Source organism: Pantherophis guttatus, chromosome 2 (assembly GCF_059756535.1).
Source record: "Pantherophis guttatus breed Tessera chromosome 2, ASM5975653v1, whole genome shotgun sequence".
Lineage (NCBI taxonomy): Eukaryota > Metazoa > Chordata > Lepidosauria > Squamata > Colubridae > Pantherophis > Pantherophis guttatus.
In genome coordinates, this window is record NC_142064.1 from 68812192 (window position 1) to 68827622 (window position 15431).

A 15431-nucleotide genomic window follows, 5' to 3' on the forward strand; every position below is an offset into this window, starting at 1 on the left:
CTGGCTTTGTCTCCAAGGCAGAAGGTCTTCTAGTTTCTAGCCTAAACCTATAAAGAATTGGCAAACTATAGAAGTTACCTAAGAAAAGGTTTTATAACGGTACCAATATTTTGGAAATGCTACCCCTTAAAGATAAAATGTGCTGTTGGAGTGCAAAAGTTCAGTGAATTGCCAATTGATTATTCTGCTTTACTATTTTACCTGTTTCAAGAGAGATAATTGTAACTGGTATATCTGATAAAGTAGACTAAAATGTGTAGAAAAACATGACAAATATTTGGGGTATGATTGTTATTCAAATATCTTTTGATGTAAAAGGCTGATTTGGGAAATAGGGAAATGGTGAGGAGTTGATGAACTTTAAAAGTTACCTATCCTTTAAAACTACAGGTAGTCCTCGACTTACAACAGTTTGTTTAGTGACTGTTCAAAGTTACAAGGGCACTGAAAAAAGTGACTTATGACCATATTTCACACTTAGAATCATTGCAGCATCCCCATGGTCACGTGATCAAAATTCAGGTGCTTGGCAACAGATTCATATTTATGATCGCTGCAGTGTCCTGGGGTCATGTGATCACCTTTTGCAATCTGACAAAGTCAATGGGGAAGCCAGATTCACTTAACCATGTTACTAACTTGATAACTGCAATGATTCACTTAACTGGCAAGAAAGATCGTAAAATGGGGCAAAATTCACTTAAATGTCTCATGTAGTAACAAATTTTGTGGTCAGTTGTGGTTATATGTCAAGGACTACCTGTATTAACTTATTTGGATTTTCTACAATGGAAAAAGTGACAATAGCTGAGTAGTGGACAACATCTCTTATTTCAGTGGACTCAAAGACAAGGAACATTCTTCTTTTTTCAATGCTGGAAGTAAAAACTAAGGATATGTTTCTCCTCAAAATGAAAACAGAACTTTTCTAGTTATCAAGAAATGGAAGACGTAACAGTATTTTCTTCTCTGATAAGTTACCTGACTGCACTTTCAAGCGAAACCATGAACTAAACCATACCCTTCAAAAACTGTAGTTCTTTGAATGTTGCAATATAAAACAGAAAATGCATATTAGATCAGTACACAAAAGCTAATGAGAGTGCAAAATTGTTTGAAAAAATGCATGCCACTTGGCCAACCTCTATAAAAGAAACTGACATGTATTTTAAATACTGTATATCCTTAATTTTTAAAAATTCAAATGTATGTAAAGCAGATAATGCATACTAAATTATAGCATGTGTATTTTATATAAAGTAGGATATAATGAACTACTTGAAGTACTTTAGGAAATCCAGAGAAAGAAAACCAGTTCTTTGATCATATTGAAAAAGATTTGTCTTCACAGTTGTCAACTCAAATATCTTGTGATTGTATATTTCCATAAGAATTGGACGTGGAATTCCTTTTTATTTCAGCATCTTCAGCTGGTGTCACATGATTTTAATTTTGGTTACTTATATGGGTTGCATTTAGCAACACCTTGCATCACAGAAACAGGTATCCAAAATCTCTCCAGATTCCATTTGTTAATTTTTCTAGTTACATTTATTGTATCTTTTAGCAGTGGCACGATGCAGCCACCTTGCTGTAGCATGCTTTAACATTTACAAGAAAATCCAGTAAGTTTTAGAAATCAAAATCACGTCTACTTGTACTTGCTAATTTTAAAGATCACATTTCTGTAATTAGTGCTGAACTTAGTAGTTTTCTTGCTGCTAAAATTAGCGTTTTGTTGTTGGATTTTTTGCACATCTAAAAAAATCATACCAGTCAAACACCTCAGCAGGGATGGTTTATTAAGGATGTCTTAATTAAAGCTTAGTTATGCATCTGTCTTGCTTGTGCCACTTTCATTTGAGAACTAGAATTATCAGTAGTGTGCAAAGCTCCCAGTCACAGATAATTTGTTTCTCGTTTTCTCCACATATCCATGCTCCCTTAGTCTGTCTCAAACTTAGCAATTTCTGAAGAGCCACAGGTTGCCCATCCTTTTAAAAAAACCTACATGAGTCTCATAACACCTTCTATCTTACTCCCAAGTAAAAGATACTGAATGACTCGCTAATAGATGCTGGTTTTATAACTGGAATCCATCTACAACATATGTTTGTTTGTAAAGAGTAAGCTTCAGTATTCCAAATAACTTTCTCCTTTATCCTAGACAGTAATCCTAAAAGCAGAAATTATAAAAATTGTTATCCATCTCCTAAAGCTAAGGGCATGCAGCAAAACAGCTAATCCAATCTGATTCATATCAGAGTTCATATCAGAGTCAACTCATTGTATCTAGAACCAAACTTGCAAAAGCATGATGTCTTAAATGTGAGGGAAAGTCTAATTGCCGTTTTGCAAATGTTTGTTATTGTTTTCAAGTGGAATGGTGTGGAATAATGATGCAAAGTACAGTTTTATACGAATATGGAGTATATTAACTTCAGAGTAGTCTTTGTGATGTTCTGTGTTTTGTGCCCTATGCAAATGTTCCAAAACTGAAGATTTTGCCTTGCTTGTTCCATGCACTATGTAAAACTAAACTAATCACTTTCAGCTCTGCCTAAAATGGCAAGAGATTTACAATTACAGTAAATGTGTCCTCCTGTCTTCCACCTCAGAGAACTTGGAGATTCTTCCCTGTTTACTAAAGAAGAAATAAACTCTTGTTTCAATATAGTATCTAATTTGATCATAGGTGAGGTGAGTCATCTCCATTCTGGTGCCTTCAGTCATTCTACAACCCATGATACCAAAACTATAGCAAGTTCACACAAAGAAAACCTTAAAATTGCTGTTACTGAATTGTTCCTTTCTTCTCTTCGCAAAAGACAACTGATCAATGACTGTGAGCACAAAGAGCTATGCATATTTTCAGCCTAAATGCTTTCAGCCATACTAGTGTCTCTCTTCAAAATAACAGCTAAAGCACCCAGAGAGAAAATAACTACAGAAATGAAAGCTCAACAAGTATAAACATATGCATGCTTCCTTTGTAGTCTGACCTACTGAATTCAGAGGTTCTTATGCCCAGGTAAGTATGCAGGAGCAGCAAAACAGGTATGGAAGCCGCCCTTCCAGGTCTAATTCCAGTTGTCTATTGGGAATGTTTTAATGGCATTGCAACGTGAAGGATAATGGTTTAAAAGTGAAGTCTTTCTCACTGCACATTTCCATCCTAATTTTCTTACCTGTAAGAGGTTATATATTGAGGTGGCTCAAGGCTAAGACACTGAGATTGTCGATCAGAAGGTCGGCAGTTCAGTGGTTCGAATCCCTAGCGCCATGTAACAGAGTGAGCTCCATTTCATGTTCCAGCTTCTGCCAACCTAGCAGTTCGAAAGCACGTAAAAAGTGCAAGTAGAAAAATAGGGAACACTTTGGTGGGAAGGTAACAGTGCTCCGTGAGCCTTGGCATTGAGTCATGCCAGCCACATGACCACAGAGACGTCTTCGGACAGCGCTGGCTCTTCGGTTTAGAAACTGAGATGAGCACCACCCTCTAGAGCCGGAAACGACTAGCACGCATGTGCGGGGGAACCTTTACCTTTAAGAGATGATAATTGCACTTGCTAAATAAAAGAAAGATGTTGAATGAGTTTTATCTTAATTGCTATGCTCTTATGTCCCCCCCACCCCATGACAATAAAGATACCCAACCAGCAAGTTTTGCCTGTATTCATGAGTTTTATGTATGCCTTACAGACTAAGAATGCTTTGTTTTGCAGAAGGATCCGATGATTAATGCAAAGGAAGTGCCGGCAGACTGGTCATTGTGCGAGTGTCCCCTGAAAGTACAATCAGGAAATTACAGTAGTTTGGCCCACCACAAGATCAAGAAACAAAAGACACCTGGAAGAAAGTTGATAAAAAAGTACATATGTCTAAATATGGATGTGAGCCAAGGAAAAACAGCAAAGCATCAATACTTATTCTTACCATCCAGAACCCCTGCTTAAGCCAACCCAGACGATCTGGGAAGGATGGATAGACGTTAACTGACTGAGCCTCTGAGAAATTTGCAAGGCATATGGAAGATAGAATCATTTATATACAGTCCGAAATGGAATCTTGCTGGACAAATTATTGACAGATAATAGAAACCATATGTTGCTAAATTAACTGAAAGCCATTTGATTCTGTTGATCCTGAGGATGTAGATCAGATTCTTCATTGGTTCTTCCATATATAGATTACATCCTGGTTCTCATTGGCTACCTGGAAGATTGCAAGAAACTGGATAAGGATGGTGGTTAATGCATCCTTGGATAACAGTAGTTCTACCTGCCTTGTGTTCTGCCCCAGCTCCGGATTCCCAAGGATTGTGACACACACCAATGGTCCTTATCAAAGTTACAACGTACCAAGAATAAACAAAGTCCAGCAAAGGTTGGCAACCAGCCCAGAAAACAAGATACGATAAGACACTCACTCTCCAAAATGCTCTGTAATAATTACACGTTTCCAGCAAGAAATTACTAACTGCATGCGACTTAAATAGGCTAAGGGATTGGCCAACTATCCTCAAACCTTACTCTCGAGGAGACCTCCTCCTCCTGCCTTTTGGCAGCCCTGCGTGCTCAAGCATTGAGGAGAGGCTCCTCCACTTCGCTCTCTCCACTTGAAGGAGCCTCTGGAGGTTCTGAAGGCCCTGGCTGAGTCTCTGCCTCTGGCACCACATCCTCTTCAGCCTCCTTGCTGTCCGACGCGAGCGCCGGCTGCGTAGGCTGCTGGCGCGACCCCACACCAGCCTCCTCGTCGGGATCAGCCACGATCCGCGTAGGCCACTGGTGGGCCACAACACTTTGGAGGAGGAAGACAAATCTCAATCCAACTTTATTATTACTACAGGTAGTACTCAACTTACAACCATTAGACAATTGACAATGTTTAAGTGACCATTCAAAGTTACAACAACACTGAAAAAAGAGACTTATGACTGTTTCTCACACAATCATTGCCACATCCTCACGGTCACATGATCAAAATTCAGATGTTTGGCCACTGGCATATATTTATGATGGTTGCAGTGTCCCAGGGTCACGCGGTCATCTTTGGCGACCTTCTGAAAGGAAAGTCAATGGGGAAGCCAGATTGTTACTAACTTAACAATTGCTTAACAACTGTGGCAAGAAAGGTCGTAAAATGGGGCAAAACTCACTTAACAAATGTCTTGCTTAGCAACTTAAATTTTGGTCTCCACTGTGGACTATAAGTCAAGGACCAGAGGTGGATTTCAGCAGGTTCTGACCAGTTCTGGAGAACCGGTAGCGGAAATTTTAAGTAGTTCAGAAAACTGGTAGTAAAAATTCTGACTGGCCCCGCCCCCATCTATTCTCTGCACCCTGAGTCCCAGCTGATCGGGAGGAAATGGGGATTTTGTAGTAACCTTCCCCTGGATTGGGGAGGGAATGGAGATTTTACAGTGTCCTTCCCCTGGAGTGGGGTGGGAATGGAGATTTTACAGTATCCTTCCCATACCACACCCACCAAGTCACAACCACAGAACCGGTAGTAAAAAATTTTGAAACCCACCACTGTCAAGGACTATCTGTATTGGTTATCTCCAACCTCCATTTGGCATGGAACATTGATCCCTCTTGTAGATGATCTGGCTGAAATCAGGTTGCATGGTCTGACACTTCTTTTACTATGCCCTTATTCTTATGATATCTGCATTCCTCCATCCAGAGAGTGCTGTAAAGCACTGGGGTGGTATATAAGTGTGTTATTGCTATTGTTAACATTGGGCTTTATATACAAGTATAATTAAGATTTTTCTAATATAATCGCTGGAGCAGATTGATACAAGCATGGCTGAAAGATTCTACTAATCCCCAGGAAGACAGCTAAAGTTCTGGCAAAGTGTATCAGTAATTAATGATTTGCATAACCCCAGCAGGTTTCATTCATTTCGGAAGTAGGTTAATGGTAAGCTCTACACTGATGTTTCTGTTTAATCATTTAAGGATAGCCTACATCAAATAATAGCTACACATTTTTGCTTGCAGTGTTTGAGAATTATCCCAGAAGGGATAATACAGGTATATTACAAGTGTAGTGATTTTCAAGAGGATGCAGAGTTGCTCTGTCCTTTTAATATTTTAGTATTTATGTGATTTTTTTTTCCCAATAATGATGGAAAAACGCTATCTTGCCTTTATTCAAAAAATGCTGAATAAAGAAAATGCTGTTTGTGATTATATAGGTACACTATTGTTATTATTTTGGGTGACAAAGATTACTTAATCGGATAGCTTAATTTATGTACTCTGCTGACAAGTTGAAGAAAAAAGATTAGGGACTTGAGGCTAAAAGATATGAAGAAGTTGCAGGAAACGAGCCTGAGTGGTGTAGGAGGCTAATGCCTCCTAAGGCAGCATTTAACATCCAGCTGCCTGCAATTACTGCGAGTTCAATTCTCACCAGGCTCAAGATTGACTCAGCCTTCCATCCTTTCTAAGGTGGGTAAATTGAGGACCCAGTTTGTGGGGGCAATAAACTGACTTTGTATAAATATACAAAAGGATGAAAGCTATTGCTTAACGCACTGTAAGCCGCCCTGAGTCTCTGGAGAAGGGCGGCATATAAATCAAAAAATTTTTTAAAAATGGATATGTCTAGTTTAGTGAAAAGAAGGACTAGGGGTGACATGGTCGCAGGGTTCCTATATGTAAGGGGCTGCTACAAGGAAGAGGGGGTCAAGCTATTTTCCAAAGCACCTGAAGGCCGGACAAGAAGCAATGGATGGAAACTAATCAGGGAGAGAAGCAACCTAGAATTAAGAAGAAATTTCCTGACAGAAAAATTAATCAGTGGAATGGTTGTGGGTGCCCAAACACTGGAGGTTTTTAAAAAAAGATTGGACAATCACATGTCTGAAATGATATAAGGTTGTTTGCTTGAGTAAGGGGTTGGACTAGAACACCTCCAAGGTCCCTTCCAACTCTGTTATTCTGTAGTTGTTGGAGTGGCTTATTTGAGTATTCTGACTCTACAAGACATTTGGTTATTATAAATAGGTCCTTAGTATTATTACAGAAGAAATAAAAGGATAGGGTTTTTTTTTAAATGTAGCCTATTGACAAATATTTTCATAAGTTGTAGAGAGTGTGGTTTTATTGCAGTTCAGAAGCCAAATAATTTCTTTCAGTAGTTCTGCTGAATTTCCTTGGTTTGATATGGTGAAGATCTGGAGAAAAGAGTGCCATCTTCTGAAGGAAGAGAGCTATAACATCAATATCTACATTTGCCTTTCAGACAGAACACATTTCTTCAATGAAAGAGATAGATGCTTTATTCTTTCTATATATCACTGATGGGTGTCTCAGGATAGAATGTATGGGAAGGACAAGAAGAGGAATCACGTGGTCTTTTTCACCTAAAAAAAATTACATGGTTAAATTCATGATTTATAAAGGTTTCAGACTGAAACAAATGTGGATTTAGAAAGCTAAATGCACTCTAGCCTAGAACATACCCAAGGAAAACAATTAAAATGTTTTGTACTATAGTCCTGAATGAGACAGCCAGTTTGGTGCAGTGCAAGGGTATCCAATCTTGGTAACTTTAAGACTTATGGACTTCAACTCCCAGAATTTCCCAGCCAGCAAATTCTGGAAGTTGAAGTCCACATGTCTTAAAAGTTGTCAAGGTTGGACACCCCCTGGTGTAGTAGCTAAAGTACCATGTTAGAAACTGCTTTAGGTATAAAGGCAATTGGGGAACCTGAGTCAGTCCTTCTCTCGCAGCTCCAGAAAGGAGACAGTGGCAAGCCACTTCTGAAAATTTGCCAAGAAAATGACAGATTTGTCCAGGTAAGTCACCAGGAGACAGCAAGGATTCGAAGTTGCACACACAAATAGTCACAAATACAACTAACATTTCAAGAACTTTTTATTTCATTACGACAACAAATAGTTTTAGAAATTTAGAAATTTGCAAGGAAAGCTTTTCATGAATACGTTTCAAGGTGAAAGATGCTTTCCAGTCTGAAATGTTCTCCTGGTTACTTGGTGGGAAAAAATAAGAAGAGTATCACTATTTTTTAAATTCTTCACAATCAGCTGCTTACATGAATAGTGGAAGACTACTTTCAGGATAAAGCAAGGAGGGATTCAAGAAAGAACAAAACCTGTTGAAACTAGGCAGAGAAGAGCTGGCTGATATAAAAGAGCAGTTGGGCAAAAGAGAACTTGGAAAGAACAAAAGCACTGTAATGAGAAGATTCCATCGACAAATGTACCTCACTACTTCTAAATCAGCCCAGAAGTGCCAAGCATGGGGACTCAGAAGCTGTCTTTATGTGAAAGAGGAATGTGCTTTATAGAATCTCAGCCGTGAGCTGAGAAGCAGCTAAGGAGGATTCACAAGAACTGAAGACGACCCTCAAGTAGAGTTAAGTAGGGCTTCAGAACTATTATCGGCACTGCTTTATTTTTAATGGCAGATTTTTTTTTTAAAAAAATTCCAGTGGTTTGCCATTGCCTTTTTCCTGGGGTTGAGAGAAAGTTACTGGCCCAGAGTCACTCAATTAGTTTCATACCTAACGCAGGACTAGAACTCCCAGTTTTCTGGGTTTACCTGGGTGCCTTAACTACTGTGCTGTCTTACTAACTGATATTAATATTTGTTTCACTATTTTATTCAGTATTTACTTGTATTCCAGGAAATAGCCTGGCCTGTTAAGGAAAACAGGTGACATGATTTATGATTTAAAATGAGAATGAGCAACTCATAGCCCAACAAGTATGTGTCGCTCCCAAGCTTCATTTTGCAGCCTTCGTGTCCAAGGGGTGTCCAACCATGGCAACTTTAAGACTTGTGGACTTCAACTCCCAGAATTCCCCAGCCAGCATGTTCTAGAAAATGTGTTCTTGAATATTGTCAACAATCTGCCAAGAAATGATTGTGTGTGGTTTTTCTACTGGACTAGAGGAAATAATTGGATATTGTCGGTGAGTGGTTGAATAGGCCTGACTCATTCCCTTCCTTATCAAAGAAAAATATGTCAACATGTTTCTCTCAAAATGTTGCACACTGCAGGGATGACACCAAGTTACAGTTCTTTCCTTTGTGGCCCCTTAGTAACCTCCCTAAAATACATCAAAAAAATATGCCCCTCTCCCTCTCACTCGGCCATCAAAAAAATTCCTTGATTTGAGAAAATCAAATGGAGAGAGATTACATGTTTGGGTCTATTTTGAGATATTTAAATGCGATATTCTTTTCAGCAATACAGTAATTTGAATATGAATATGGGAGGTTGCGTTGTACAAAACAGATGAGAACATTTCGCTAACTAACTCTGGAAACCTTTTATAGACACTATTATTTCATTGCCAGTGCAGCGTCCTTAACCTTGTATTGATTGAGGTCACATATCTCCCATGTATTATGAGGGCTGGAGATTTGTATAAAAGCTGTTCCTTTAGGAATTCAAGTATTGTAATGGATTCCATGAGTGTAATATCGTGGATGAATAGATTTGATTAAAATGAATAGATCCAAACGATGTGCCTGCTTCAGAAAATAAAACTATTCAGACAATAAGAAAGCCACAACTGCTTTTTTTAAAAAAAAATGGTTAAAAATGTTTATATGCAAATAATTGGCTATTATTTTTCATATATGCTGGAAAGTGGCTCATTCCAGTCTTTTCTCTAGCCCATGTGCTGCCATCCAAAGCTGAGTTGTGGAAATAAATTCATGAAAATGCATTTGCTCTGAATTCATCAAAAGGGTTGTGTTCCTGTTGATTGTAAAAGACTCTGACAACAAAGAGCAAGTTTCTAGCGTTTCCTTCCCAGAGGGAATGGTGCAACACCAACACAATTTGAATCTATTTTTGTAAAAAATTGTAAAAAAAAAAAAACCCCAACTTAATTCTCAAGGAGTTAGTAAACAAGTTATTTTCAAGACAAGCGAGCAGATGTTGCTTTTTACCGATGGTTTGTTTGTGGAGATTTAAAAATACTTCATGAGATTATTGCTCTGTATTTTCCACTGAATACGGCTAAAGGATTTAAGGCAGAGGTGGGTTTCAGCAGGTTCTAACCAGTTCTGGAGAACCGGTAGCAGAAATTTTGAGTAGTTCGGAGAACCGGTAGTAAAAATTCTGACTGGCCCCTCCCCCATCTATTCTCTGCCTCCTGAGTCCTAGTTGATCGGAGGAAATGGGGATTTTGCAGTAACCATCCCCTGGATTGGGGAGGGAATGGAGATTTTACAGTATCCTTCCCCTGCCACGCCCACCAAGCCACACCCACAGAACCGGTAGTAAAAAAATTTGAAACCCACCACTGGGTTTAAGGTATTGATAAAGGAGAATATTTGTAGCTCAGGATTGAAATGAGTGGTTCTTGGTGCTCCCTGAGCTTGGTAGTTTTCTTGAAGACGTTTCATACTCCAAAATAGGTAACATTATCAGTGCTAGTAGAGAGTGGGGTTTGACCTCTTGATTTAAGATATTGCTGTTCTACAAGATTCAGTAGATTGATTTCCACATTTCTATTGCTATGGAAGCTTGTAAATTAGTTCAAACACTTTCCCCCCCTTCAGATTGGCATACCATGGGGGCCATTTTGCTGTGGTTTTAAGGAATGGATTCTTTTGGATAAAATTTCACTAGAAGAGGAATATCACTATCACTGGTGGTAGGACTTGATCCTAAGCTGGTGAGTGAATGTGATTCTTTTTCTCTCTACCCTGTTTATCCAGCCTGTAGCTGTGAGACACAGGCTCCTTGTAAGATCCCTACAATGATTACTTGTAGAAGGGAAATTAAACTGAGAGCAACAGATTCTCTGACATAGAAGGATGGAACTGGACTCGGTATCAGTGCAATCCTATGTGTATTAACTTAAATATATTTTCCATTTACAGCTTTCTGTTCAGTTCAGAGTTTGTTTGTTAAAAACATTCACAGGCCTCCCCGATCCATACAAACTTTGGACAGCAAACAATTTCAAAATGTAAACATTAAAAATCTGTGACAAGAAACTACGAACGATGGCCTCCCAAGCACAGCTAAGGAATCAAAGCCTGCTGAAATAATACCACTTTACCTCACTTCCAAAAAGCAAGAGGGTTGTTTAGGCTAGGCTGAGAGAGATTTTCTGAAGGCCATTATGAGCTGTGCGTCACTTGGCAGAAAACAGGCCTGGCGTGACATTTTCTGTCCCCAATGGTAATCCTCTCTTGCCCCTAATAACAAAGCACAGTGCCAGTCACCTAACCTCTCTCCAGGGCAATGAATGAGAAAGCTTAACAGATTTTGTACACCTTAAAACAGCCCCTGGATGATGCTGGCATAATTGGGGGGGGGGGAGAGAGCTAAGGAGGAGTTAGGGTTTTAATTAATCAATTAAATGAATAGTAGTTTAGGATTAATAGTTAAAGTTCATATCATTTAGTTTTCATACTCTGAACATTAATTCCAAAGCACGTTTCAAAGCAGCTGTTTTAAAGGATGTGCTCAGCCTTATTGACTGGATAATAAGGGAGATGAACCTTATGCAAAGATAGGTTTTTCCCTCAGTTTGAGTGGTTTGGTTTATTTAAGAACCTTATTTAGGATTTTTTTTTTTCTTCAGCATCCATAGATTCCCTCTCTTCAATGTATGTGTTCCTCCGGAGTCAATCAGCGGATTATGCTGTTTCCACTTCCTTCAAAACATTAAGAAATGAACCAATGTAAACATAGTAAACGTATCTTTTTTATTCTGTTAAACAAGCACAGAGGGGCTCATTTATAACTACTGACAATCAAGCAGTTGGAATACACAGCAACAAATTATTTTTTGGGGAGGGGTTGCATTTCTCACCTTGAAAGTATACAGTCAGAAAAATAAAAATCTGGCAAGATTAATTCACATTTTTTTCCCATCAATCAAAAGCTATACAATAAAATTATAGCACTCTTCATGCCAAACACACTCCATACCAAGATTGAAATGCGGGTGAAAAAGAGAAAGCCATCTGCAGGAGGTGTAGGGAAAGGGGCGGGGCTTCAATTCAGACTCCATAACCATCACCTTGCCCTTTTTGACCCCGCCTACCCCGAAGCTGCTGAGGTCAACTTCTCTCCCACATGTTCCCACTGTAATTAGCAATAAATATATCCAAACAGCTTTCCAAATCTGTTAGTGATATGATAATGCTATACTTTTATAAACAGATGCCATTTAAAGGATCATACTTTTAGTTACATTGATTTGAGGATCAGACAAAACGAGATGAAAAATGTGCCAAAATTGTTTTACGTTGTGATGGAAATCAGTACATGATAGGCAATATCAACAGCAGAACATAGTATCCGGGTAATTTGTTTTTTCAAAGAGTATAAATGAGAATGTTTACTTCACTCCTATTCCAAACACATCATAATTGTTTTCACATCAAGAGCAAAGTCCATCTAACTGGGCAATTGGGCTTGTAGGTGATGCTAATCTATCATTTATTTGGTTTGTTGGAAAAAATGAATTTATATATAAGAGGACTTGAAAGTTTTGTTCTGTCTTAAATACTTTGTTTATTGTTTAATTTCCCAAGCTTTTTCCTCTTTTCTTTATTCCTTCATTTCAATTTTATATGACTTTGTTAACACATATGTATATATTTTAGTTTAATATAATCAAATAATATACTCTTATTAATACAGTATATATTATATAGTATATAGTATATATTAAAATAATATAAAGACAATTTTTAGCATATCTTATGAATGAGGCCTGTAATAGGTGAACAGATCATGTTAAGCCATGGTTTAATCATCATATTTCATGGCCAGCTGAGTTCACTAACATACTGATACTCATAAACTTTGTCTATAAAACTATAAAACTTCTTAGTGCAACAAATATAGTTTTGTGAAATATTATAGTTCTCCTTCCTTGACTTCCAATGCATATTTGACTTATTATTTTTATCAGCAGGAATAAAAGTTTATTTTTTGGCATAAATGCAGAGGTTGGACCATTTTTTCTTCCTTTCTTGTGCAAAAAAAAAAAATGTACAGACTTACTATATTTGAAAAAGTAAAATAAAATAGATAAGTGAATAAAGTGCAGTTCCTTTCCTGAGTTCCCCTAGCCTTCTGTTTTGCAAATATTGTAAAGCGTGCATATTAAAGCTAAGTCAACATTTTATATGGCTGAAATCCAACTGCCACACCAAAATCATTCAACTAACTCCACAAAGCACAAATTATATTCGCTCTCATTAATATCTTCAAACAGAAGGTTAATAAATGGTACAGTAAGACGGAAATGCTTCTTTTTCACAAATTCAAAATGCTTCTTTTTCACAAAACAGACATTTAGGCTTCTCTTTTCCCCCAAGTAAATTTCCAAGGCTCTTTTTCTGGCTGCCCAACCTTTTCAGCTAAACTTCATGCTGGGAGGGAACAAAGGCGGATGAAGAAGGCGTTGTGTGTGCTGGGAGATGGTTGACAGTTTTCAACAGGCTTTCCAAACGTTTAGAGACAAATCCCTTTAAAAAGTGTTCTATTTTATTTATACAATTATCAACAAAAGTTTATTTCCTACTGAGAATCTCTCAGAGGCAACCGCTGCATAATAGAATTCTAAAATTATCCTCCCCAAAACTAAAAAACCAATAATGATCCTAAAAGGCACACATTCCTCCAAAGGTGTTTTGTGCAAACCTATCGTACTTATACCTGCCATCTCTGGGTTGCAAGATTAAAAAAAAATAGTTTTATTGTTTGTATTTTCTGAGTATTTATCCCATGTACTTTATATACTTTATCAGAGAAAATAGAGCAGTTATACAAATATTAAACTCAGAGATCATATTCTAAAGCAAAAGCCCCCTTTTCCATATTGATTTGATTGTCAAGATTGCTTTGAACTGTAGGGTAAGAATGAATTTACAATTTGAACAAACACTTCCAATTAGATTGCACCCAATTGACCCATATCAGTAAAGTATCAAGGCTACAGCCTTATCCTCATACTAAAAAGGGCCTTTTTCTCACTTGAAATGCATCCATAATGAATCCATCATATTAATCCAAATTTAAATTAACCACATTACAGCTTTGCATTATGTGTGAACAAAGCCATCCTGGATGACATAAACTGTGAACATGGGATCTGACTCTCTTCTTTTTATATCCTCATTCATCATGCCATATTTGCTGTTAAGCAATCTGCACTCTAGATCAGTGATGGCGAACCTTTTCTGGACTGAGTGCCCAAAGTGTGTGCGTGTGTGAATGCACATGCACGTGCCCGAACCCCCAAAATGCAATGCACGTGGCCCCAGAGCATGCACCTGCCCCCCCATGCATGCGCTGGTGTCCCTGCACACACCCTGCCTCCCATGCATACATGGCAGAGACCCGAAGACCAGCTGGCTGGCAGGAGACGGTGCACATGCACGGTGGAGCTGAACTGGGATGGCAGCTTGCGTGCCCACAGAGAGGGCACTACATGCCACCTCGGCACGCATGCTATAGGTTCGCCATCGCGGCTCTAGATGGACAAATATAAAGGTAAAAGTTTCAGGAGACATGTCACTCCCCAGTAGAGAGAAAAGGAAACAGATTTTTCAATTCCTGATTGGGAAACCCTGCCAAGATCACATGAAGTCTATTCAAGGAGGAAAGTTATAGAAAATGGACACCACCCAAAACAGTGTGTTTTGTTTCTAAGTCAATGAGAGTAATTGTAATATATTCACAAATAAGATCCCTAAATTCTCATCAGATGCATTTTTAGGATTTCGGTTTTCATATTTGAAGAGAGGAAATACATTCTGCACCCATCTCTGGATATTTTTATTAAGGTGTAGGTGGAAAGATTTATTCCAATTGCAAGTTCACTTTGTTTTAAAAATTCGGGCTGCTTCCTGTCCTGCTCAAACGAGATAGATTTTTTGGCATATTTTTTTTTTTTTGTCACTGCCAAGTTGACAATCTTTCTTCTGCATATCAGAAACATACTAAATAAAATCAGCATAACAACAAGGCACTGCATTTCTACCCAGTTCTTCCAAACCAAACGATAACTAGTTGAGCATTTTTCAGAATGGGAATCCAATTTACACAGAGCTTGAAAATGGAACCACCAGTTTGCCAGCCACGTACACCCCCTCGATATTTCTGTCATCACCTGAAAATATAAAGATGAATGAGATTATTTCCTTAAAGTATGCTTCCATTACTATTAACTTCTATATAATTGTGAATTTTGTTTATAAACATGCATAGTTCACATTCTTCCAAAAACTTGACTTTGATTATATTTTCTCTGCTGGATATCTATGATCTGTTTTTTATTTATTTGTTTTCATTGTTCCTGCTTTTTAAGATGTAAGCCACCCAGGGTTGCTTGGAGTTGGACAGCTTCTAAATAATGTGAATAAGTTACAATAAAATTGAAAATTACCCATAGTCATGATTAAGT

The 15431-nt window shown here is 38.1% G+C and overlaps 1 protein-coding gene across 1 annotated transcript in view; it reads right to left on the reverse strand.

Moving 5' to 3' along the window:
- Window positions 1-11696: 11696 nt before the first annotated feature.
- Window positions 11697-15431, reverse strand: part of GDA (guanine deaminase) — a 53244-nt gene continuing 49509 nt past the window's right edge. The window contains exon 14 of the mRNA XM_034410244.3: window positions 11697-15137. Within this exon, the coding sequence (XP_034266135.2) occupies window positions 15067-15137 (71 nt within the window). The 3' untranslated portion in view covers window positions 11697-15066. The remainder of the gene's footprint in view (window positions 15138-15431) is intronic.